The sequence below is a fragment of the Pimephales promelas genome, chromosome 2, assembly GCF_988280905.1.
Source record: "Pimephales promelas chromosome 2, fPimPro1.hap1.1, whole genome shotgun sequence".
Lineage (NCBI taxonomy): Eukaryota > Metazoa > Chordata > Actinopteri > Cypriniformes > Leuciscidae > Pimephales > Pimephales promelas.
The window spans coordinates 909,683-935,000 of NC_142770.1; the positions used below are offsets into that span (position 1 = coordinate 909,683).

At 43.5% G+C, this 25,318-nt stretch overlaps 3 protein-coding genes across 11 annotated transcripts in view; 2 read left to right on the forward strand and 1 right to left on the reverse strand.

Annotated features, from left to right (window-relative positions):
* The first annotated feature begins 1,135 nt into the window (after positions 1 to 1,135).
* On the forward strand, positions 1,136 to 7,820 carry irf6 (interferon regulatory factor 6). The gene is made up of 8 exons (XM_039682467.2): positions 1,136 to 1,410; positions 2,010 to 2,192; positions 2,745 to 2,940; positions 3,179 to 3,262; positions 3,999 to 4,193; positions 4,327 to 4,719; positions 6,056 to 6,177; positions 7,210 to 7,820. The coding sequence occupies exons 2-8, from the start codon at positions 2,019 to 2,021 to the stop codon at positions 7,429 to 7,431; spliced, it is 1,386 nt and encodes a 461-aa protein (XP_039538401.1). The 5' UTR covers positions 1,136 to 1,410; positions 2,010 to 2,018; the 3' UTR covers positions 7,432 to 7,820.
* A 156-nt stretch (positions 7,821 to 7,976) lies between these two features.
* Positions 7,977 to 20,180, forward strand: eps8l3a (EPS8 signaling adaptor L3a). 4 transcript variants are annotated; one of them, XM_039682461.2, is made up of 20 exons: positions 7,977 to 8,114; positions 9,766 to 9,854; positions 9,936 to 10,003; positions 10,867 to 10,931; positions 11,008 to 11,166; positions 12,844 to 12,993; positions 13,194 to 13,267; positions 13,347 to 13,456; positions 14,744 to 14,889; positions 14,962 to 15,064; positions 15,151 to 15,224; positions 15,338 to 15,412; positions 15,478 to 15,623; positions 17,357 to 17,507; positions 17,833 to 17,864; positions 17,941 to 18,037; positions 18,150 to 18,254; positions 18,339 to 18,424; positions 19,432 to 19,564; positions 19,642 to 20,180. In XM_039682461.2, exons 2-20 carry the CDS (start codon positions 9,793 to 9,795, stop codon positions 19,669 to 19,671), a joined length of 1,866 nt encoding a protein of 621 aa, XP_039538395.2. In that variant the 5' UTR covers positions 7,977 to 8,114; positions 9,766 to 9,792; the 3' UTR covers positions 19,672 to 20,180. The 4 variants fall into 4 exon arrangements, with proteins under 4 accessions (XP_039538395.2, XP_039538399.2, XP_039538396.2 ...); XM_039682465.2 differs by having other exon boundaries at positions 9,779 to 9,854; XM_039682462.2 differs by having other exon boundaries at positions 9,782 to 9,854.
* Positions 19,811 to 25,318, reverse strand: part of ampd2a (adenosine monophosphate deaminase 2a) — a 23,941-nt gene continuing 18,433 nt past the window's right edge. For all 6 annotated transcript variants that reach the window (XM_039682460.2, XM_039682456.2, XM_039682459.2 and 3 more), the window contains 5 exons: positions 25,207 to 25,318; positions 22,311 to 22,431; positions 21,935 to 22,108; positions 21,680 to 21,790; positions 19,811 to 21,549 (listed from right to left, as the gene is read on the reverse strand). The exon at positions 25,207 to 25,318 is cut by the window's right edge and continues 52 nt beyond it. In XM_039682460.2, the coding sequence (XP_039538394.2) occupies positions 21,298 to 21,549; positions 21,680 to 21,790; positions 21,935 to 22,108; positions 22,311 to 22,431; positions 25,207 to 25,318 (770 nt within the window). In that variant the 3' untranslated portion in view covers positions 19,811 to 21,297. The remainder of the gene's footprint in view (positions 21,550 to 21,679; positions 21,791 to 21,934; positions 22,109 to 22,310; positions 22,432 to 25,206) is intronic.

The following is a 25,318-nucleotide window of genomic DNA, read 5'->3' on the forward strand; positions in this document are numbered from 1 at the left end:
TCCTCATGATGTAATAACTCTTCTCGAAGACTCAGATCCCAGTCCTCCTCCTCCTCATCATCATCATCATCACCTCATCCGTTGATCCCATGATTGGGAATATTTATTTTTATCCAACTCTTCTGTCCAGAACAGGAGAATTACAGTTATTTCACACACTTGTCCACATGCCATGGAAGAAAGTGTGACCGTCGTCTAAATATTGAATAACCAATAAAGTAAACAATATATCTTTACAAATGACTTCATATTCTGTTATCCTGTGAAGCTCTGTGTAAAATAAATGCTTCCTGGTATTGACTCTGTGTGTTCCTCCTGATTCTCATCCCTGGGAATAATCACACAAGTCTGTGTTTGTATCTGTGTGTGTGTGTGTGTGTGTGTGTGTGTGTGTGTGTGTGTGTGTGTGTGTGTGTTTGCACACTCTCATCACCATCAGGTTATCTTTCTTATTCGAAGATCACTGGTCATCTCTTTTACATCCGCAAATCCAAAGCCCTTAACTCTGTCTCTCTGTATCATTTCAATGATATGTTCCTGTAATTGAATTGACAGTAATAATTACCCCTGACACCGGTTTTGGTTCTTGCAATTATAAAATAAGAGGGGAAAAGATGAGGCGAGAAATGAGCAGCTTTCCTCATAAGTCATTAAACTCTTTCACACACCGCTGAATTCAGTCGGGTCAGTTTATATCAAGGGTGTGTTTAAGTGGATGAATATATTTTGGGCACTACCACTCCTGTCCGTACAGATGAGCCGTGTGGGATCTGGAAAATATGACAAATCATATATTCTATACTCTTACCACAAAACTGATCATTTCTATTCAATATTTCAAAAAATATCTTGTGTGTAGCGCTTTAACACTCTGTTTTGACTGAGTAAGCCTCCTAACCCTCACAAACACTACAGCGTCTGGGTCACATCATTTGACACAACACCAGTTTGTGCTTCCTCTCTAAGATACTTGTATTGTTCATTAAAGTAATACGTACTTCGCCTATTATTGACTATTTAACTGGGTAAACTCTTAAATAAACATAATGATTTATTAAGAACAATGAATGTGAATAAGATATGACCGCAGGCCTGTGTGAGTGTTTTCATTCATGTGTGCGCGCGCCCGTGTGTATGCGCGCGAGTCACAGAAATGCGCGTGACGTCACCGCTCTACCTGAGTTTCGGCTGAAGGTGAAACTCTCGAGCACAGATTCAAACAAACACACATGAAACGCGTTTCACACACTTTCACACGGACACACGGCGAGTGTGTGTCCGCATTATCCGGTTTATGACCCATACTCTCGGACTTTAACCACGTTTATTCATAAACCGGCTCGTTTTGGCGGCAAAGGCCTCAGGATTGGCGTTTTTTTCCCCTGTTTTGACGCTTCCTGAAACCCTCAGGTGAGACTCATTAATATATATCACATTTGTTTTCAATATATTTACAGTTTTTTACTTTCATTCAACCCATTAAATGCTCTCATATATGCTATACTACCCGAATTTAAGTGTTTTAATCGACAACAAAGCGGTTTTCGTGATTTAGCATCGAATATCAAAGTCACCATCTCTTTAATTTACTGAATTTATCGCCTTATCTCTTGCTTATTTCTGATAATACGCTGAATAAATGATCATGATAAAGTATAATTAGTAATATGAGCTTTATCTGGCCTGTGTTTTCAGTCAAATTAAGTTGTCAATGAAACTTCATCAATTAAAATGCTGCTGCTAATAATAGGCTAATAATAAAAACAGAACTATTATTATTGTTATTAAATTTACTATATGACCTGTTATGCATTTCATGAAAACTTTTTAACACACTTTAAAAAGTCACATACACACATTTAATGAAAAGGTAATGAATTAAAATTACAAGTAGTAAAACTAAGGAATGAACTGAAGCTATTGTAAAGTGTTTGTGTGTTAAATTGTCAGGCTGTGGTTTATTTTGCTGGACATGAGGGTCAGTTTGATCATTGATGTGTGTTTTCCAGCCGCTCGTCATGTCGTCTCACCCGCGCCGGGTCCGGCTCAAGCCCTGGCTGGTGTCTCAGGTGGAGAACGGGACGTTTCCAGGTCTGGTGTGGCTCGACCGCGAGGCCAAACGCTTCCAGATCCCGTGGAAACACGCCACGCGTCACACACCCCAACAGGAGGAGGAAAACACCATCTTTAAGGTGAGAGTCGGGGATCCTGCGGCACGGATCGGGACCGGGGGCCTGTACCATGATACTAGTTAAACAAACTCAGATGTACAGGTAGTGATGCTCTGCTCATGGCCGATTCCAAACCATTTTTTTATTAGCATTCTTACCGATACCACTTTCAGAATTGTTTTTTTTTTCTTAAAGCAATAAACAAGACAGTATATAAGTTACATAACACAATGTTTATTTGGTATTCAAAAGTCAAACTGGCTGTTTGCTGTTAAACAATAACTAAACCAATAAATTAAAGCAGTAACTGTTCAGTAAAGCTCATTCAATACTTATAGATGGTGCTAACACATAGCATCAGCTTTTAGCTTTTGTTTTTAAACTTGAAACTTCATAAAACTGGCCTTAAATGAAAAGATGAACTGTAACCATGTGATATTCAAGGCAACAACTGCACAGTTCACTACACAATCAACACACGTGTGTGTTTGCCGCCGTGACTGATGTGTGTGTGCTTGGCAGGACTGATGCGTGTGTGTTTCCCGCCGTGACTGATGCGTGTGTGTTTGGCAGGCCTGGGCCGTGGAGACGGGGAAGTATCAGGAAGGCGTGGACGAGCCGGATCCGGCTAAATGGAAAGCTCAGCTGAGATGCGCTCTGAACAAGAGCCGCGAGTTCAACCTCATCTACGACGGCACCAAAGAGGTTCCCATGAACCCATTGAAGATCTACGACGTGTGTGATATTCCACAGACCATCAGTAACCCAGGTACCACACACACACACTCACACTCGTTTTATTATTATTATTTTTTTATCATTATTATTCATAAAAAATAAAACTTTATTTACATAATGTTATGACTTTTCTTGATTTGTTTAAATATTTTGATTTTATTATTGCTTATTTTCAAATATTGTGACTATTCTTGGTTTATTTTTGATTTATTATTGAGAAATAAAGTATGTATGCAGTGTGCAAGTGTTTGGTGACCTGTGTGTCTCAGGTTCAGTGACCACGTATGAGACCGACGGCGATGAAGACGACGTCCCCGACACGCCTGAACCTCCTCCTCCATATCCTCCTCACGGTACTGGGATACACCGGCACACACTCGCTGTACCGCACGTGCTCTAAAGGGCTCATCGGATGCTCAATTCACTTTTATGATGTGTTTGCAGTGTGTGGACACAACCACCTTACAATGAAAAACATCAGTCACTCTCAATCCAGCTGTTTGGGTTTTCTGAGCACTATGATGTCACATTGCTCATGCTCCGCCCACGAGTGCTGACGGACTTTCCCATATTAGCATATATCTCGTATTAGCATTTATTTAAAGAGACATGTGAACAGAGCTGTTTTTGTGGAGGTAAAAAGTGTTTTATTGAGGAATTTTAACCGTAGTGTGTCACAAACTTTACATCAAGACCCTAAAGAATCATCCCAAATTGTGTAAAATAGGCATCCGATGACCCCTTTAAAGGTGCTGTGTGTAACCTTTTCACTCTACTAATAATATGTTTGCATATATGTTGAGGTTCACACACTGGTTTCTCTGAATAACACTTAGCCAGTTATCTCGCTGTCAAATGTGTGTTTTGTTTTGTTTTGTGATACTGTACATTTCTCATTTTCAATGTCCATTGCACTCGTTCCTGTTGCGTGTCTCAAACTGGCGACCCGTGTGAGCGTGGAGTCTGTGGAGGCGGGGAAACGATGATATCTCTGATATGTTGATTTGGCCTGCAGTACCGATCTCCACCACTAGTCGTTCTTGCAGACTGCAGCGTTAAGTGTTGCGGCGTGTGTTGTGTCGTGCGCAGGCGTGAGTCCGGTCTGGACTCCTCCCGGGTCCGTGTCCCCGATGGCGCCGGCCAGCTGCCCTCCCCCCCCTCCCCCCGCCGAGGTGTGGCCGAAGAAGGAGCCGCTGGACGTGGAGATGCAGCCGGAGATCCCGACGCCCTCGGCCTTCGACGGCATGTTCGCCACCCCGGAGACCTGGATCAGCTCTCTGCCCAGTAACTACACACACACACACACACACACACACACAGTTTATTTTTTCTACAGAAATGTTTCAGGTGTACTCAACAACAATAACCCTGATCCTCAAAGCTTACCCATAATGCACCGTGTGTGTGTGTGTGACAGTGACGGATCTGGAGGTGCAGTTTTATTACCGCGGTAAGGAGGTGTGTCCGCCGGTGATCGTGAGCAACCCTCAGGGCTGCCGGCTCTTCTACGGGGACCTGGGGCCGATCGTGAACCAGGAGGAGCTGTTCGGGCCGGTGAGCCTGGAGCAGGTGCGCTTCCCCCCCACCGAGCACATCACCAACGACAAGCAGCGCGTCTTCACCAGCCGGCTGCTGGACGTGATGGACCGCGGCCTCATCCTGGAGGTCAACGGACACGACATCTACGCCGTGCGGCTCTGCCAGTGTAAAGTGTACTGGTCCGGCCCCTGCGCGCCCAATCCCAACGCGCCCAACCTCATCGAGCGCCAGCACAAGGTCAAGCTCTTCTGCCTGGAGTCCTTCCTCAGCGGTGAGACGTGTGTGTGTGTGTGTGTGTTGCGCGCTCTGTTCAGTCGCTCGCGGCCCAAACGCATGTACCGCTCACACTCACTGGAAAGGGCAAAGTCCACTAAAAACGTGTCGATATTAAATTTCTCTGGACTTGTTTTCGTTTGCAATAGCCTTCCTGTGCTGTAACACAGTGTGTGTGTGTGTGTGGTGACACTACTCTTGTTCACTGATTGCTCCCTGCTCTGCTCATATGATCTGATGATAATAGCTTTGTGTTTGTAGGACTACTTTATTTAGATAATCGGCTAAGAAAATCTGATTCTGCTGCATACAACTGAATGAAGAATGATATATTAATATTATTTTAATATAGGCCTATTTCCGTCATTTTTTTGATAATTGAAATATAACTGGTTATTTTATTGGCATGTTTTTTTTTAAATTCAGATTCATCAAATTATTGAATTTAAGCCATGGGTTTAATTTCCATTAAATTTTTAATTTAATTATTGAATTAAGCCATTTTATAATACAATTATACAAAAAAACTCTTAATTAAAATAAGAAATTAATCTTTTTATTATTGTTTTTTATTTTATTTATTTTTTTTATAATTTTCTGTTTTGGTTTCGGCCCAAAATGTTTTTTTTTTTTTTGTAATTTAAGTTCTGGAAAACCCTTGAAAACATTCATGTTTATGAAGAGGTACTTGAAAAGTGCTTGACTTATTTAAATATAATGTATATATATATATATATATAGACCATTTCACAAGATGTAAACAACTCTGGTCCAGAAACACTTCCTGTTTCAGTTTGTAACTCTTTTCTTTATTTCACATGTGAAGAAAACATCTTAAAGATGTTTGTTTAACTTTTGTTCTGTTGGTTGTATTTTATCCCAGCTTTTATGTAGTGTTAAAAAACTGAAACAGGAAGTGCTTCTGGACTAGTGTTGTTTACATCTTGTGAAATGGTCTATAATACATTTTTTTGGAAAAACACAAATACAATCTTTTCACGCAGTGAACACTGCAGCCCGTCTGATAATCCCCCATCAGACCTTTAAATCCAACATCATAAAATAATATTTATTGGACAATAATATCCATTATGAACGTTGTGTTTAATATATATATATATATATATATATATATAATATTAAATGTGTTGTACTTTGGATACCTTATGTCATTTGAGTTTTAAAAATCCTTAAAACACACTAAAGATATAGTTTGATAAGTGCGATCTGTGATTGTAGTCCTTGAAAACCCCAAAAGTCCTGGATTTGTTCTCACCATCTGTTTGTGGAGGAGCGTGAAGGTGTGTGTGATGCTGTGGTGTGTGTGTCCGCAGGGGTCATCGCACACCAGCGGGGTCAGTCCTCGTCTGAGCCGCCGCTCTACGACATCCACCTGTGTTTCGGGGAGGAGTGGCCCGACGGCAGACCCCGAGAGAGGAAGCTCATCACAGTGCAGGTGAGAGCACTGCAGTGGTGCATTATGGGCCGGAACTAGTTTTTTCCATTCGTTTTTTCCATAGGAAAAAAAAAAAGTTTTTAAGCTACGAGGAGAATCACAACATTATAAACTTTGTTAATATAAAATGTTAATATGTTAATACATATGTTAATATAAAAATCTTGTAGTATAATATTAATCGCTGTTTGCTTGGTATTTTTGTATTTCAGTTTTTGCCATGAGGACAGCCACAGATGCTAACATGCTAATAAATAAAACTACAACTACCATGAAGCATTGCGAACTACATAATCGAACTAAAAACAATGGAGAAACACAAAACTGCCCATTTAAAAATGTTTATTATATATAACAAAACAATATATTTTTAGGTTCTTGCTAAATATACATATATTTAACTATTTAAAGTCCACCTGTAGTCAATAATTGTATCCCTCAAAAATCCCTTCTATATTTAAACTCTTTTTCCTTTAAATCTCTTGAATGTAACTCGACACCATTGCCTCCTTTAGGCAATCAAACACATGACCTTAGTGTCCAAAGTGATTTGCATAATATTTATATATATATAAAATCGCCCTGTAGTCAATCATTGCATCCTTTATAACGACACCCTTGTGGTTCTATGAATATGCAAATGAGCCCCGCCTCCACTCACTCCCTCAGCTCAGAGATCCACTGGTTGACGATCACACGTCGTCAATTAAATTAAAAATCATCCCTAGTTATTTTATTGATATTTTATGATGTTTTTATATTTATAAATGAAATGCGCTTATAACTAGCTTCATTTTTACTTTCCAATCAGTTAAAAATATAATTTATTATATACTAGAACCAACAAATAGTTGATTATAAGACAACTTTAATGTTTGTTTTTAACAAAGCTACTCAACTGTTAGCCTAAAATTGTCTATGAAGCTAAGCAAACCTTAGCGTGTGAACTAGCCGATCGTGTTTCCCATACTGCTATCTTCTCGTAGCTAACGGCGTTCAGCTGACCGGCTCCGTGTGTGTGTGTGTTCGCAGGTGGTGCCGGTGGTGGCGCGCATGATCAGCGAGATGTTTTCTGGCGACTGCACGCGCTCGTTCGACAGCGGGAGCGTGCGTTTGCAGATCTCCATCCCCGACATCAAAGACAACATCGTGTCGCACCTCAAGCAGCTTTACCGCCTCCTGCAGACACACCAGGGTCAGGACAACTGGCCCCTCCCACCCGGGGCCGGCCTACACCTCGCGCACACGCAGTGACCGCGCGACGGCTTTTAACCAGAACTACTCCAGACTCTCGCTGTGTGTTTCACAGCTCCTCTGAGTGTGTGTGTGTGTGTCGCGCGGTCAAAGTCTAGCGGGTGTGTGTTAATGATCAGCCACAGCAAACGTCCGCCCAGATATTTAGCTGTTTTATCAGCGGGAACTCACCGATGCTATCGCTTCAGTTTTACACAATATCTAATGAGCTTTTAACCACGCTATTGTGTTTCACTGCTGATGTATGTTACGCTTCTAATCAAACTGTCAGGTTTATGTGGCTTTCGCACTTTTGGGGTTGAATCTCATTCGTTTTTTTTAACTGTAATATGTATTTGACATCCCATCATGTTAGATTTATCAAATAAAATGAAAAATACACAAAGTGAGTGAGTGTTTTTGGTGTTTCGGGAAGACTTCTCAGTTGCTAACGTTAAACCGTGAGGATGATTAGCACAGATTAAACATTGTTTAACTCGCATCACTGGTGAGGTCGTGTTTCTGTGCCGTCTCCACCCATCTGATCTCCTTTAAGACACACCGGCTCTGAGCTCGTGTCGGACTTTAGACCTCGTGTCCGGGTGTGTTTCCTGATCCTCCGTCCATCACGTCGGGCTATGAGCGAGGTCTTCATGATTTAACACACAGGAACTGGAGAAACCACAGAAGATCTCAACACACAGGTGAGGAAGACCGCTAATAACACATCTGATCGTGTTCAGCTGGACGTGAACTGATCTCAGGTGTGTGTACGGTTTAGACAGGAGCTATCACATATAAAGCTGTTCTGGTTGATTCGATCTTCATTAAATGATTAATCAGGAGTGTGTTAATGTTGAATCGCTGCAGTGTTTAGGGGCTTGTCGTGTCGTTCTCCATGTCTTCGTGTCGTACGGACGGTGTTATGTTAACGCTCCACACTGTAGATTACAGAGATTCTGATTTATGAGCTCATAAACCTGTGTAATTTCCAGAAGATGATCACCTGAACATTCCTCACTTTAACTACGCAAATGAATTAAAACTATTCCTTAATACCATGAAACTCTTGGAAATGCCGTGGTGTTTTTGACGTGGTAATATCATGGTTTTACGATAGCGAATTTGTTGGAAGACCATGATATTCTGTACCATGTAAAATACCATAGTATATGAACAAATATGTACTTTATAATGTACCTTGGTATTCAATCGATACAATTGTACTTTGTTTTTGGAAGAGAGGATAATATTCGGTGTTCTTGTACCTTACGGTACTAGCGGTCGACTGATATGTTTTTTTTCACGCCGATACCGATCTTTTGAAATCCGTGTTGGCCGATTAATGCTGCCGATTTATTTTGTCCGATATTTGCTTGGTTTTTAACCTCTATCTGAAAGATAAAATGTAAAAGAAATGATAATTACTTTCTCAACAAAGACATTTTAGCCTCTCAAAAAATGTCCTGAAACTATTTTTGTTTTGTTTGTTGACGGAAAAAGACAAATGGACATAACCTAATTATCACAAAAATTAATTAAATTATTAAAAAATTTTATATATAAGATTTATTATATTTAATTTAATTTAACTTCTAACAATAATGTATTTCACTAGTAAACTGCTGTTGAACGACAAAAACAACCACTAGATGGGAAAATGGGAAAACAAACCCTAGGCTGCCCACAGATGCGCCTGCCTAATAATCGGCTTGATATACTTGGATATTGGCCGATGCCGATTATGTTAAAAAATGCCAAAAATCGGCCGACCGATTAATCGGTCTACCTCGGTACCATACAAATGTACTATCACAGTATTATACGCTATTATTAAAATTTACATTGAAAAAACTACCATTGTACTTTGAAATATGCCATGGTATTTCCATAAAAGTATTGAAAAACAACAACATTATTAACCGTACAGTACCATGTAAATACTGTGGTATATAGTCTCAAAAATACCATATTTTACAGTGGCACAGTGTGGTAATTACAGTACTTTGAGAGCTATTCAATGTTCTTCCAACGGTGCCATTGTACTTTTTTGCGACTTTACCATAGTATAGCCTACTTTTTAAACAAATTTTACATTTGTATCATTTATTACATTTCTGTACCTGTTAGATCTACCTGAAAATCTTTATTTCATATTGTCATATTGTATTTCTCTGTGTTATTACTGACTCTTTATTCGTCTTAAATGATGTTTTTAAATCTAGATTAGCGCTAGGCTAGTGGTTTTAGCTGTGGTATCGACATGGAGAATTGTGAATTGTCTCTTTTTGCAAAATGGCCGGTAAAAAGGTCTCAGGCTCTGATATCAAAATACCTGTTGGATCTGTGATATAGTGGTGATTGATAGCAGGTGCTGTAGTCATGCTGCGGGGTTCGAGTCCGTTCGGCTGGTCCAGCGGTTACACAGAATCGCAACGGTCCAGGTGAGGCTCAGATCTGGTTCATGAGTAATATTAGACATCAGGTGTGTGTTTAACGGTGTGTGTTGTGTTTTTCTCCTGTAGCGTGGCGGCGGATGACACGTACTCGGAGCTGTCGAGTTTATCCAGACCCAGCGCTAAATCAATATACAGTGAGTACTGGTCCTGTGACGTCACCACACAAGGCCATCACTCAACCGTTACACACCCGTGTGCTATTTATAGACGCGTTCCTGATTGGACCCTGGACACGGATAAAGATAATAATGTTTTATCTACTCAATTAGTTATGTTTCAAAAATAGAATCAGACTCGGAGCCTCATAAATCTGACAAAACAAAACAACGATGTTTAATATGTGCGGTGTGTTTGCTATGAGTGTGTATATGGTGTGTGTTTGTTAATGTATGTCTATTTGTTGTACATTTATGTGATGTTTATCATTATTGTGTGTGTGTGTGTGTGTGTGTTTGTTCATGGTGTGTTATTGTGTATTATATTGCTCTTTTAATATTATGTTTGTCATTTATTGTGGATATTTATGTGTATGGTGCTATTTTATTTGATAGATACTACAATTATAAATAAATACATGCTAAATAGGTTAAATCTAAATATATTATAAACAAATTAGATGTAACAAATAAATACATACTTTTATATATAAATTAATTGTAATTAATTTAAACGTTTTCTTAATATTAGTTTTGTACTGGCTTTTCATTATTTGTGTGTTTGTTATTTTGTTTGTGTGTTGATTGTGCATTTGTTTTATGAGGATGATTGTGTATTTGTGCGTTTGTCATTGTTTGTTTATGATGATGATTGTATATTAGTTTGTGTGTTGATGATGATTGTGTGTTTGTTGTATTTGTGTTTATTATGATTGTGTATTGTTTGTGTTTATAATGATGATGTGTATGTGTGTGTTGTATTTGAGTTTACTATGATGATTGAATATTGGTGTGTTTGTGTTATTGTATGTTTGATGACAGTAATTGAGTGTTTTCTGTAGATCAGAGGAAGGAATACGCGGAGTCCATTAACAGACAGATGCATCAGTTCCAGCACCGGGTGGAGGTGAACATCATCATCATCATCATCATCATCATGTGACGACACGAGCGCTTGCTCACTCATCTTCTCTCGTCCGCAGCATCTGTTCACCTGTGAGCTGGACGGGCGGCAGGTGTGTGACGTGGACGACTGTCTGGAGAGACTGAAGTACCTGGACGCCACAGGGAGTGTGTGGGGGCAAGACGTGGTCCTGGAGGCGCGGGACGGGGAGCTGATGCTCTTGGACATCGAGAGCAAGGTGAAACTCTTTTGAACTACTTTAAAAGACGCTGTAAGTGAACCCAAGTGCCATGGTTTTAAAACCACATTTGTTGATAACCCATGATATTCTGTACCATACAGAACCGTGTAAAATACCATAAGAGGCTTTCTGGTTTCTGGTTTTAAGAGATTCCCCCTCCATATGAGAAGTGCTTTGAGGTCCCAGAAAAAGTACTATATAAATGAGTTCCTTGAACTTAAATCGTTCCTAGTTCCTGTGTTGCGAACAAGCCGAAATCCGGAAACTCCCGCCAATAGTTCTGGGAACCATGAAAAGGTTCCTCCGGTGCGAAAGCCCTTGTAGTATATGAACAAAATAGTACCAAAAAGTATCATGGTACTTTAAAGGGTACATATCATGCTTTTAAATCATTCATTTTTACATATAAATCAAACCGTTGTGGTCTATATAAAGCATAACTGCAATGCTTGGGTCTGAATTCCTCATTATTACAGCTCCACAAGCCCCTTTTCTGATGTGCGTCTGTGAGCGACCCGTTTCAAAGCGTCCCCTTTAAATAAAAAGGAGATGCGTCACACCCCGCCCGCTCTCCAGGTCGATGAGTTCACGGTCAGTTCAACTCCCCACGTTCGGCCATTGTAGTTTAGAGATTAGAGATATACGATTATATACGATACCTTCAAAGAACATTTTTATTCACAAGTTAATAAAATGTCAACAACAGAAGACTTGTCCATCAAGCCTTACATATTCGAGCCAGAGCGAGTTGATAAAGACGACGACGAACCTGCAGAACACTGTGAGTTAACTGTTTTGTGTTATTAGTGAAAATTGACTATTTCTCTTGTTAAAACAAGCACACTGACAAGATAAATGACTACGGTCTAATCTTACCACAAACAATCTGTATTGACAATATGATACGTTTAGAAAAGCAGCTAAATGAGCATTGATGAAACTCAAGAACAATAATACTGCAGACGTGTAACGTTACTTCAACACAAAAACAAAGAAAGACAAAGGTACTGCTAAACCATGACCACCATGTGTTTGAAGAAAGTAAAGTACTTTATTTTTATTAACGATATTTACAGCTTATCGAAACGCTCTTGTTCGTCGTCTCCAAAGATAGAAGGAATTTACCTCTCATTCAGACGAAGTCAATCGGCAAACCCTTCTTTATACTGGCGGAGGTTGTTGAAGTGGGAATCCTTGAAGTGCTTCAGGTCACTAACGTACATCCAACAACCGAACATTTTGACTTGCCGTCTCGTAACTTCTGCATCATTGAGCTCGGACTACAAAATCGGAGCGAGAAATAATAATGGCGGATTGCTCAAAGTGTTGGACCGGTAGTCGATGTCCTTATTCGGCAGTTCCGCTGCAAATACGGCGACGCACTTGCTCAAAAAACGTCATAGACAACAGAAAAATCTGAACAGGTTGAAAAATATGACCAAAACAGAATATAAAGATATAAACCAAGCACCTGAAGAGAATAATTTCATCTTTTCTGTACTTATAAACACTCCAAATATACAGTAAAATGCATTTAAGGGCTAAAAAAGTGGATTTTGCAAGATATGTCCCCTTTAAAATATATGATGGTCTGTGAAACTCTCATTGGTAGCAGAGAACCGTTGAGAAGTTAATGCGATCTCGCTGGGTTCCTCATTGCTGTCGATGTTTCAGGAGGTGTTGGAGTCGTGGCCGCTGAACAGCGTTCTGGATCTGACGGCGGTTCTGGACGAGAGCCCGTACGAATCTCTCCTGACCGTCTCTGTCCAGAACCGGGGCAATCGGGTCGTCAGCGTCTTCATGTTCCAGAGCGAGTCTCTCAGGGTGAGTCCACAACTCTCACGGCGCTCGGAGTCTCTCGGCGTCTCCATTTGACATTTCATTTAATATTCAACAATATTATTGATCTTCCGCATTGACACAATTTTTTCGTGTTATTTCGCTGATTTGGAACACTCTTGTGTTGTAAAAAGTGCCAGATAAATAAAGGTGAGTTGACTCTGATGATTTTATGTGTCGTTCAGGCAGATTATCTGAAGAAAGAGCTGGATCGGCTTCTTCAGAACAAGAGGAATGATCACAGACAGAGTAACGTCAGGTTAGTTGATTAAATCCTGTCCAACCAATCACTAATGACCTTCAAATGTCGTGGTGACGTATGTCATTTGATCCTATAGTAAAGCTGGTGTAGGAAACGTCATGTCAAGAAATTCACGAAGAGCCTCTCCTCCAGCCGAGCAGATTCTCCCGAGAGCTCCTCCAGAACAGTGGGCCGCTCCGGATTACGGTGAGATTATGCCGGAATGGTGTGTTTTTAATTACTGGTGGATGCAAAGTGGCTCTATTGTTATCTCACGTGCTTCTCCTACTTCCGTACCAAATTTCCCTACCTAACTCGTCCCACACCGTTTGTCGTAGATCATAGACTGTAAGGCTGAACTGCAGTTTAAGTCACTTCCCTGTTGGTTTTGAGAGAGACCCGAAAGTTGCCGGTTGTCTTAGACCCATGAATGAGGTGTCAAATCATGAGGCTTATTGAGGAAAACACTACTTTGACTTTTATAAGCCATTGGGTGTATTATAAAAAAGGAGACGACAAAATGGGGGCTCGTCCGGGATCGGAACTGGGACCTCTTGGCTTGCAAGACACCTAACATTGGCACAAACTTTGTGAGATTATGTCCATATTAAAATTTCTTGGGGGTGCGCTCATTTCACAATCCTAGAAAGCAGCCAATGATAAGTGACACAACAGTGTTATAGCCACCCCCTAGCAACCAGTAACAGCAACCTATGCAACCACCCCGTAGACTTCCATTTAGGTGAGAAAGATCTCTCTGGATCAGAACATCGAAGAGAAAAGTGGCTGGCATTTTTTCACTCAAAAAGTCTTCAAATATCCAATTGCACTCCCAGTATATTAGTTTCAGCTAGGAAACTGTCCAGGCACATCCTAGCAACCATTTACAGCGCCCTAGCAACCTTACGGCAACATGAATAAGCCATATCTCAGGACCAGAACATCACAAAGACATGGGAATTTCTGGTTGGAAACGAGTCTCTAAGTATCATCATGGTGACTGTCTAACCACACCCTAGCAACCATTTTGAGTACCCTAGCAACCGCATAGAAACAATGGACATGTCACATCTCACCATTAGAAGAACAATGAAGACATGGGAGTTAGCTCTCTTGCAATTATGCAGAACCAATGCCTAGTGCCGAGTTTTGCCTGGGTGATATCTAAATATGATGAGACATATATTTTGAAATAGTTGTAGTAGTAGTTAATCCGGGGACTTTTTGCTGACTCTTTTATGAGTACTGTGAATTCGGATATACTACTTTTTTGTCACATACTGTTTTCGCCTACTATATAATAGGGAAGTATGCTTTTACAGATATTTTGTGTCCCAGCATGCTCTTTGGACTAATATTACCCACAATCCCTTGCAGTTTGGATGAGAATGTGAATTTATCATGTGGTATCAATAGTACACAGTATGTACTTTACCATCACCAGCACATTATGTAGTTTTCATATTTAAAGGCATGTTTTTCTGTGCTGTCCAGATGAGAGTCCCGCCCCAACCACACCCGTCTCCAGAAATGACCCCACCTATATGAAGGTAGTGGCTCCGCCCCCTCGTGTAGAAGACACGCCCCCGAGAGCACCCACGCCCCCTCAGAGGCCGTACACCGAGAGAGAGAGGAACGTGGTGAGTGTTTGAGACTGAATCATTCAGTGTTGATGTGTAGACGAGGGATAAAGACGACTCGTTTGTGTGCAGGACATCCTGAATCATCTCATTAACGACATCGAAGCCTTCGCCGACAGACTGACCGCCGTCGCCCCAAAAATGGACAAAAAGAAAAATAAGAAAAAGCAGAAAGGTGAGAAACGGTTCATTTCACTGGATCAGATGAGACGAGTTTATGAATGCTCTCCTGACGTGTTTCCTCTCATCCGTACGCTGAAGTTGTGAAGGGACTGCCATCAGATGAAGAGTTCACAGTCTGTCTGCAGAAAATCAAGGCGGCCTTTAACCTGCTGGTGTGTGCGACACACTGCGGTCATATGTTCCCTTTCATTTGATATTATTATAAAGATATTTATCACAAAGTTTGTTATATTATTATAATGATTGTATCAAATAATGTGTTCAGGGCAAACTCCAGGGAAAGATTGAAAGCCCCAGCGCTGCTGAACTCGCACACTGTCTGTTCTCTATACTGGACCTGGTGAGTCTGTCTGTCGGTCTGTGAACACATTGTTCTTTAGCTAACGTGTGTATATTTGTGTGTAGATAGTGCTTCACTGCAATGAGGATCTCCCTCCATCTATCGTGGCTCCTCTGTTTGAGCCGGAGTGTATCCTCTTCCTCAGCGAGGAGGCCACGGCGGAGGAGGACCATCTGTGGCAGTCGCTGGGAGACGCCTGGAACATCCCCAGGTACAACTCACTCACTCACTCACTGAATCACTCACTGACTCACTCACTCACTCACTCACTGACTCACTCACTCACTGACTCACTCACTCATTGACTCACTCACTCATTGACTCACTCACTCACTCACTGACTCACTCACTCACTCACTGACTCACTCACTCACTGACTCACTCACTCATTGACTCACTCACTGACTCACTGACTCACTCACTCACTGACTCACTCACTCACTCACTCACTCACTGACTCAGTCACTCACTCACTCAGTCACTCACTCACTCAGTCACTCACTCACTCAGTCACTCACTCACTCAGTCACTCACTCACTCAGTCACTCACTCACTCACTCAGTCACTCACTCACTCAGTCACTCACTCACTCAGTCACTCACTCACTCAGTCACTCACTCACTCAGTCACTCACTCACTCACTGACTCACTCACTCACTCACTCACTCACTGACTCAGTCACTCACTCACTCAGTCACTCACTCACTGACTCACTCACTCACTCACTCACTCACTCACTGACTCACTCACTCACTGACTCACTCACTCACTCACTCACTCACTCACTCACTCAGTCACTCACTCACTCAGTCACTCACTCACTCAGTCACTCACTCACTCAGTCACTCACTCAGTCACTCACTCACTCACTCACTCAGTCACTCACTCACTCACACTCAGTCACTCACTCACTCACTCACTCAGTCACTCACTCACTCACTCACTCACTCACACACACACACTCACTGACTCACACACTCACACACACACTGACTCACTCACACACTCACTCACTCACTGACTCATTGACTCACTCACTCACTCACTCACTAACTGACTCACTCACTCACACTCACTCACTCACTGACTCACTCACTCACTCACTCACTCACTGACTCACTCACTCACTCACTGACTCACTCACTGACTCACTGACTCACTCACTGACTCACTCACTCAGTCACTCACTCACTCACTGACTCACTCAGTCACTCACTGACTCACTCACTCACTCACTCACTGACTCACTCACTCAGTCACTCACTCACTCACTGACTCACTCAGTCACTCACTCAGTCACTCAGTCACTCACTGACTCACTCACTCACTCACTGACTCACTCACTCACTCACTGACTCACTCACTCACTCACTGACTCACTCACTCACTCAGTCACTCAGTCACTCAGTCACTCAGTCACTCAGTCACTCACTCACTCACACTCAGTCACTCACTCACTCACTCACTCAGTCACTTAGTCACTCACTCACTCACACTCAGTCACTCACTCACTCACTCAGTCACTCACTCACTCACTCACTCACTCAGTCACTCACTCACTCACTCACTCAGTCACTCAGTCACTCACTCACTCACACTCAGTCACTCACTCACTCACTCAGTCACTCACTCACTCAGTCACTCAGTCACTCAGTCACTCAGTCACTCACTCACTCACACACACACACTCACTGACTCACACACTGACTCACTCACACACTCACTCACTCACTGACTCATTGACTCACTCACTAACTGACTCACTCACTCACTCACACACACTCACTGAATCACTCACTCACTCATTGACTCACTCACTGACTCACTCACTGACTCACTCACTGACTCACTCACTCACTGACTCACTCACTCACTGACTCACTCACTCACTCGACTCGGCAGAGGCTGGTCTCTTCACATCATGTTTCTGTGTGTCTGATGAAGCACCAAGTGGCCGGAGGATGATGAGGATATCCCCACGTTCACGCCGGTGTTCGATGACGGCTGGGAGCCGCCGGCCGTTAGAAACCCAGAACCGACCAACACACACTCCAGCGGCCGAGAACCACCGCGGCAGTCCACGACACGACAAACGGTACACACAAACACTGAGCACTTAAAGGGACAGGTCACCCAAAAATGAAAATTAGCCCATTACTTTACTATCAGAGACGCGTCAAGCACTTTAATCATGGATGGATGCGCTTTAATGGACTTCCTAAAATATACCCATTGTAAAGCTTGGAAGAGGACATTTTTTAACATAACTCTGATTTGTGTTTGCTAAAAGAAGAGTGTCATACACACCTAGGATGACTTGAGGGAGAGTCAATCATGGGCTAATTTATATTTGTTTAATTACACGAGAAACTTTTAATTCAGATGCTTTATTAGTTTTTTGCTTCTGTTTCTGTGTGTAGAGCAACAAAATACAAGAGGAACCTCTGGAAAGGTACCGATTTACTTCAGTATTTTAGTTTAGGAGATCTCCTGCTGTGCTCGAGTGTGTAACGGTGTGTGTTTCGCAGTTTAGAGGAGTTGCCGGTCAGCTACATGCGAGCGGTGTTTGATTTCGCCGCGCGTAACGCTCGCGAGCTCACCATCAGTAAAGGTGAAGAACTACAGGTGAGCGACGACAGACACAAACACTCTATTTATGAACTGATTTAGTGTCTGCAGTACATCTAGATTGTTAAATCGCTGTATAAAATGAAGGTTACTTGACTGTGTGTTGTAGTTGCTGGACATGTCTAAGCAGTGGTGGAAGGTGAAGAATCAGAAAGGCCAGGTCGGCTACGTCCCCAACAACATGCTTCAGCTTCCAAAGCAGGAGGCCGAGCCTGTAAGTGTCCGTGACGCGTGTGTGTGGTCCTGTAGATCTGATTTACACACGTTCACATCGTAAACTTCACCTCCTGACCCGCAGGAAACTCCGTCGGCACCGGCGCTCACCAGAAGATCCCGTCCGGAGGAGGTCCGGGCCTGGCTGGAGCACAAGGGCTTCAGTAAAATGTGAGGAAGATGTGTTCCCAGTGTATACGGTGCACTGCGTTCGCTTTTAAAATTAAATAGTGTGTGAGACTAGTATGCAAAACGTATGTTTAGTAAAAGGGACGGACCATTTTGAGAACTAAATTTGTGTGGTTTAAAGGGTTAGTTCACCCAAAAATGAAAATTCTGTCAGTATTTACTCACCCTCATGTTGTTCCAACCCCGTAAGACCTTCGTTCATCTTCGCAACACAAATTAAGATATTTAAGATATTAAGATCGCTCCTGCATACTAGTCCATAGGCTTCTTCAGGGACTGGCTCTTGCTGTCCTCGAAAAGTCATTAAAGACATCGTTAAAATATTCCAAGTGACTACAGGGGCTCAATCTTAACTTTATCAAACGACGAGAACACTTTTGTGCGCAAAAATAACGAGTTTATTTCAACTATTGGTTTATTTCTCCCTCTGCGCGAGTCAGGTTACTAGTTTAATAGCGTAAGCTTCTGTTATTGTACGTCACACGCATCACACACATGACCAGCGTCGGCCAATAGTGAGCCTACGTGTGACGTAGCTTTACGCAATCACACTACGCTAACTGACTACAGGCTCATGGAGAAGGAAGTGAATAGTTGAAATAAAGTCGTTATTTTTGTTTGTTTTTGCGCACAAAAAGTGTTTTCGTCGTTTGATAAAGTTAAGATTGAGCCGCTGTAGTCACTTGGACTATTTTAACGATGTCTTTAATGACTTTTCGGGGACAGCAAGAGCCAGTCCCTCAAGAAGCCTATGGACTGTATGCAGGAGCGATCTTAATATCTTAAATATCTTAATTTGTGTTGCGAAGATGAACGAAGGTCTTACGGGGTTGAAACAACATGAGGGCGAGTAAATACTGACAGAATTTTCATTTTTGGGTGAACTAGCCCTTTAAATTGTTAAAATCTTTGGATCCGGATTAATGACCATGAGGAAGTTGAGGAGCGCTAGCATGCTAGTTTATTAATCATGTTGACCTCTGTGTCAGTACGGTCCGGTGTTTAGGGGGTGTCAGCGGCTCCATGCTTCTGGGAATGACACGTGACGAGCTCAAGACTGTTTGTCCCGAGGAGGGCGGACGAGTTTTCTACCAGCTGCAGAACGTCAAATCGGCCATTGCGGTGAGGTCATCGTTACACACATGATGTCATACTGCAGTGATGTCATATTCACACAACGTCATATTCACTCTCTCCAGGTGGCCAGTGAAGTGAGACCAATGATCTGAGGCCGCAAACGTCTGGGCGACGCCCACACACACACACACACACACAATTCATATTTATTGTTAATCAGAGCTGAAGATCAGGAGCGTCTGATTTGTATATTATTATCACTGTTTGATGTAAAGAAGAGCCCAGAGGAGATTGAATACACACATGCTTTATTGATATGAACAAAATACTGTAATTATCTGATCAGAACTGCTGTAGACTAACATTCTCATTCACAAAATAAAGATATACATGTATATTTCTGTACGAGTACTGGTGATCATTTGCCGTCGTGCTTTGCTCTGTAGCGATCAGCATGCTAATTTCTACATATCGTGCTGGTTTCGATCTCATGATTTGTGCGATTTATTCGTGTGAAGATTAACAGTCAGTTTAACGTCCGACTAAAGCTAGCGTACACATGCCGGATCTGATATACGTCAGTCGTGGAACTAGCGATGAGCTGTCAGGCGTGATGTGTATCTAGTGTACGAGGAGATTTCCCAGCGATTAGTGTACAGGAATTTTAGGGTTAGAAAAATACTGTTGGGTTTGGCTCAACGGCGCCTCCCGCAGGACCGGAGGAGATCCGCACGGGCCGTCAGAGAAAATATATCCTTCAAAAGCAGTTTATAGAACCAGAGGTTAAAAGACACGTTAGACGCAGTAAGTTACAATCGAAGCGAACCTTCTAAATAAAAGTAGCTAAAGTAAAAGGCACGTGAGGGAGCTGTGATGTCATCACGGCTCGTGACGGAGGTGTGACACATTATATTGATGCATAGCTGAACGTCTCTACACATGCACTGAAATGAGATCAACACTGACGGATGGGGAGTGTCACTTTGGTCCTGATGCTGTAGTGTGAATGTGGGCGGGGTCATGGCTTCTATAGTGTGCTGATTGGACAGCTGTGAGTGTGGGCGGGGTCATGGCTCATGTCTAGCATGCTGATTGGACAGGCGAGTGTGGGCGGGGTCACGGCTTTAGCGTGCTGATTGGACAGGCGAGTGTGTGGGCGGGGGTCATGGCTTCTCTACTCTGCTGATTGGACTGCTAGCGTGTGGGCGGGGTAATGGCTCATTTCTAGTGTGCTGATTGGACAGGCGAGTGTGTGGGCGGGGCTGTGGCTCATATCTAGTGTGCTGATTGGACAGGCGAGTGTATGGGCGGGGTCATGGCTTCTCTAGTGTGCTGATTGAACAGGTGAGAATGTGGGTGGGGTCATGGCTCATTTCTAGTGTGCTGATTGGACAGGCAAGCGAGTGGGCGGGGCTGTGGCTCATCTCTAACGTGCTGATTGGACAGGCGAGCGTGTGGGCGGGGCTGTGGCTCATCTTTAGCGTGCTGATTGGACAGGCGAGCTTGTGGGCGGGGTCATGGCTTCTCTACTCTGCTGATTGGACTGCTAGCGTGTGGTTGGGGTCATGGCTCATTTCTAGTGTGCTGATTGGACAGGCAAGCGAGTGGGCGGGGCTGTGGCTCATCTCTAACGTGCTGATTGGACAGGCGAGCGAGTGGGCGGGGCTGTGGCTTATCTCTAACGTGCTGATTGGACAGGCGAGCTTGTGGGCGGGGTCATGGCTTCTCTAGTGTCCTGATTGGACAGCTGTGATTGTGGGTGGGGTCATGGCTCATCTCTAGCTTGCTGATTGGACAGGTGGGCTTGTGGGCGGGGCTTTGGATTGGCTGGGCGTGAAGGACAGCACGTCGTCCTCCTCCTCGATGCGGTCCAGCTCCTGCGTTCGGACGGCCTGCGTGATGAGGTGAAGCTCTTCGCACAGCGTCTCGTGACGGTACGCCACACGGATGTCGGGGACGTTTGTGCGCCGAATGTCATTGCTGATCGTACCCTCTTTGTTGTAGTCGGGACCCAGCCAATAACCCTTAGCCTGAGAGAGACGGATATCATAGATGAGGACAAAATTATACTCTCACAGAAATGTTCACTCATTTTTGAAGGGAGCCTTTTATTTCCAGGTTTTCTGTGACTCTCTGTATGTGTGTGTGTGTGTTAGTTACCCTGTGTGAGAAGCCACTCATTAACACACTGTTTCTGGCCAGTTCACACATGTCACATGAGCTCAGTTTCCACACTTGAGCAGCGATGCTGTACTCCTCCATCAGAGGCTCCTGCAGGATTCGATATATATTACGTTACTGAACTCACGATACCATATTATTGCGATACTCCAAGACATATAGCAAAAGGTTAGCAACACGAAGTAATCTGATTACATATCTCAAGTTACTTGTAGTGACAGCAGGTGACCTGACCTTGGTGAAGTGGAACTGCAGCGGGTCGTCGGTGGACAGCGACACCATCAGGCCGCGGGACAGGTACTCGGGCAGAGGGTTACGGTGGTAACTCAGGAACAGACTGTTGTTGCTGAGCGGAGACATGGCGATGCCCACCTGAGCCAGATAGTACAGGTACTGCAGGACCGGAGCCTGCGACACACACAGGTCAATCACTACGACACACACCTTGATGATTCTCTCCTGTGTGTATGTTCTGAAAACTAACGATTCTTAAATGAACGACTCTCATGTAGCGGTTCTTTATGGTGAATCGAACGCATACAGAGTGACTCGTGTAGTCTGATTCCTGAACAAATGACTCTTTCGGTTCACACTCTTTTCATCCACGTACCTTCCTGAGCAGAAGTCCGTGTGAGATGTTTTCTGACAGGATGAATCCAGACACCAGGTGATGAATAGGCCCCGCCTCCCCGCAGTGAGGCCGCAGCACGAAGGTGTTGAAGCCCCGCCTCCTGCTCACAGACGCAGTGAATCAGAGTGACTCGTGAAGTGATTCGGAGTGACTTGTGAAGTGATTCAGAGTGACTCCTGAGGTGATTTGCAGTGACTGGTGAAGTGATTCGGAGTGATTTGTGAAGTGATTCGGAGTGATTTGTGAAGTGATTCGGAGTGATTTGTGAAGTGATTCGGAGTGATTTGTGAAGTGATTCGGAGTTACTGGTGAAGTGGTTCAGAGTGACTCGTGAATTGATTCAGAGTGACTCGTGAAGTGATTCAGAGTGACTGTTGAAGTGATTCGGAGTCGGAGTGGCTGGTGAAGTGATTCAGAGTGACTGGTGAAGTGATTCGGAGTGATTCGGAGTGACTTGTGAAGTGATTCGGAGTGACTGGTGAAATGATTTGGTGTGACTTGTGAAGTGATTCGTGAAGTGATTCAGAGTGACTCGTGAAGTGATTCAGAGTGACTGTTGAAGTGATTCGGAGTCGGAGTGACTGGTGAAGTGATTCAGAGTGATTTGTGAAGTCATTCGGAGTGACTCGTGAAGTGATTTGGAGTCGGAGTGACTCGTGAAGTGAATCAAGAGTAACTTGTGAAGTGATTCGGAGTGACTGGTGAAGTGATTCGGAGTCGGAGTGACTCGTGAAGTGATTCAGAGTAACTTGTGAAGTGATTCGGAGTGACTGGTGAAGTGATTCGGAGTCGGAGTGACTTGTGAAGTGATTCGTAGTGCCTTGTGAAGTGATTCGGAGTGACCCGTGAAGTGATTTGGAGTCGGATTGACTGGTGAAGTGATTCGGAGTGACTCGTGGAGTGATTCGAAGTGACTTGTGAAGAGATTCGGAGTGATTTGTGAAGTGATTCGGAGTGACTGGTGAAGTGATTCGGAGTGACTGGTGAAGTTATTCGGAGTGACTGGTGAAGCGATTCGGAGTGACTCGTGAAGTGATTCGGAGTGACTCGTGAAGTGATTCGGAGTCGGAGTGACAGGTGAAGTGATTCGGAGTGACTGGTGAAGTGATTCGGAGTGACTGGTGGAGTGATTCGGAGTGACTTGTGAAGAGGGTCAGAGTGATTTGTGAAGTGATTCGGAGTGACTGGTGAAGTGATTCGGAGTGACTGGTGAAGTGATTTGGAGTGACTCGTGAAGTGATTCGGAGTGACTCGTGAAGTGATTCGGAGTCGGAGTGACAGGTGAAGTGATTCGGAGTGACTGGTGGAGTGATTCGGAGTGACTGGTGGAGTGATTCGGAGTGACTGGTGAAGTGATTCGGAGTGACTGGTGGAGTGATTCGGAGTGACTTGTAAAGAGAGTCAGATTGATTTGTGAAGTGATTCGGAGTGACTGGTGAAGTGATTTGGAGTGACTCGTGAAGTGATTCGGAGTGACTCGTGAAGTGATTCGGAGTTGGAGTGACAGGTGAAGTGATTCGGAGTGACTGGTGGAGTGATTCGGAGTGACTGGTGGAGTGATTCGGAGTGACTGGTGAAGTGATTCGGAGTGACTGGTGGAGTGATTCGGAGTGACTTGTAAAGAGAGTCAGAGTGATTTGTGAAGTGATTCGGAGTGACTAGTGAAGTGATTCGGAGTGACTGGTGAAGTGATTTGGAGTGACTCGTGAAGTGATTCGGAGTGACTCGTGAAGTGATTCGGAGTCGGAGTGACAGGTGAAGTGATTCGGAGTGACTGGTGAAGTGATTTGGAGTGACAGGTGAAGTGATTTGGAGTGACAGGTGAAGTGATTCGGAGTCGGAGTGACAGGTGAAGTGATTCGGAGTGACTGGTGAAGTGATTCGGAGTGACTGGTGAATTGATTCGGAGTGACTGGTGAATTGATTCGTAGTGACTGGTGAATTGATTCGTAGTGACTGGTGAAGTGATTCGGAGTGACTGGTGAATTGATTCGGAGTGACTGGTGAATTGATTCGTAGTGACTGGTGAATTGATTCGTAGTGACTGGTGAAGTGATTCGGAGTGACTGGTGAATTGATTCGGAGTGACTGGTGAATTGATTCGGAGTGACTGGTGAAGTGATTCGGAGTGACTGGTGAAGTGATTCGTAGTGACTCGTGAAGTGATTCGGAGTGACTGGTGAAGTGATTCGGTGAAGTGATTCAGAGTGATTTGTAAAGTGATTCGGAGTGACTCGTGAAGTGATTCGGAGTGACTGGTGAAGTGATTCGGTGAAGTGATTCAGAGTGATTTGTGAAGAGATTCAGAGTGACTGGTGAAGTGATTCGGAGTGACTGGTGAAGTGATTCGGAGTGACTGGTGAAGTGATTCGGAGTGACTGGTGAAGTGATTCGGAGTGACTGGTGAAGTGATTCGTAGTGACTCATGAAGTGATTCGGAGTGACTGGTGAAGTGATTCGGTGAAGTGATTCAGAGTGATTTGTAAAGTGATTCGGAGTGACTCGTGAAGTGATTCGGAGTGACTGGTGAAGTGATTCGGTGAAGTGATTCAGAGTGATTTGTGAAGAGATTCAGAGTGACTGGTGAAGTGATTCGGAGTGACTGGTGAAGTGATTCGGAGTGACTCATGAAGTGATTCAGAGTGACTGGTGAAGTGATTCGTAGTGACTGGTGAAGTGATTCAAAGTGATTTGTGAAGTGATTCGGAGTGACTCGTGAATTGATTCGGAGTGACTGGTGAAGTGATTCGTAGTGACTGGTGAAGTGATTCAGAGTGACCGGTGAATTGATTCGTATTGACTGGTGAAGTGATTCGGAGTGACTGATTCGGAGTGACACTGATGATGCGGAGTGTGTGTGTGTGTGTGTGTGTACCTGCGCAGGTGGTTGAGCACCGTCATGTTGGCGTACATGTAGTACAGATAGTACGAGTACGGCGGGTTGTTGTCGTTACACCAGCGGGCCGGTGTCGGACTGTCCAGGTTGA

Bases quoted from the DNA above. Each gene is read 5' to 3' on its own strand.
- irf6 (XM_039682467.2), top strand. From the start codon at position 2,019: ATGTCGTCTCACCCGCGCCGGGTCCGGCTCAAGCCCTGGCTGGTGTCT. The intron at 3,263-3,998 runs GTACTGGGATAC...TGTCGTGCGCAG, and splicing joins TCCTCCATATCCTCCTCACG to GCGTGAGTCCGGTCTGGACT. The intron at 4,194-4,326 runs GTAACTACACAC...TGTGTGTGACAG, and splicing joins CTGGATCAGCTCTCTGCCCA to TGACGGATCTGGAGGTGCAG.
- eps8l3a (XM_039682461.2), top strand. From the start codon at position 9,793: ATGCTGCGGGGTTCGAGTCCGTTCGGCTGGTCCAGCGGTTACACAGAA. The intron at 11,167-12,843 runs GTGAAACTCTTT...TCGATGTTTCAG, and splicing joins TCTTGGACATCGAGAGCAAG to GAGGTGTTGGAGTCGTGGCC. The intron at 15,624-17,356 runs GTACAACTCACT...TGTCTGATGAAG, and splicing joins GACGCCTGGAACATCCCCAG to CACCAAGTGGCCGGAGGATG.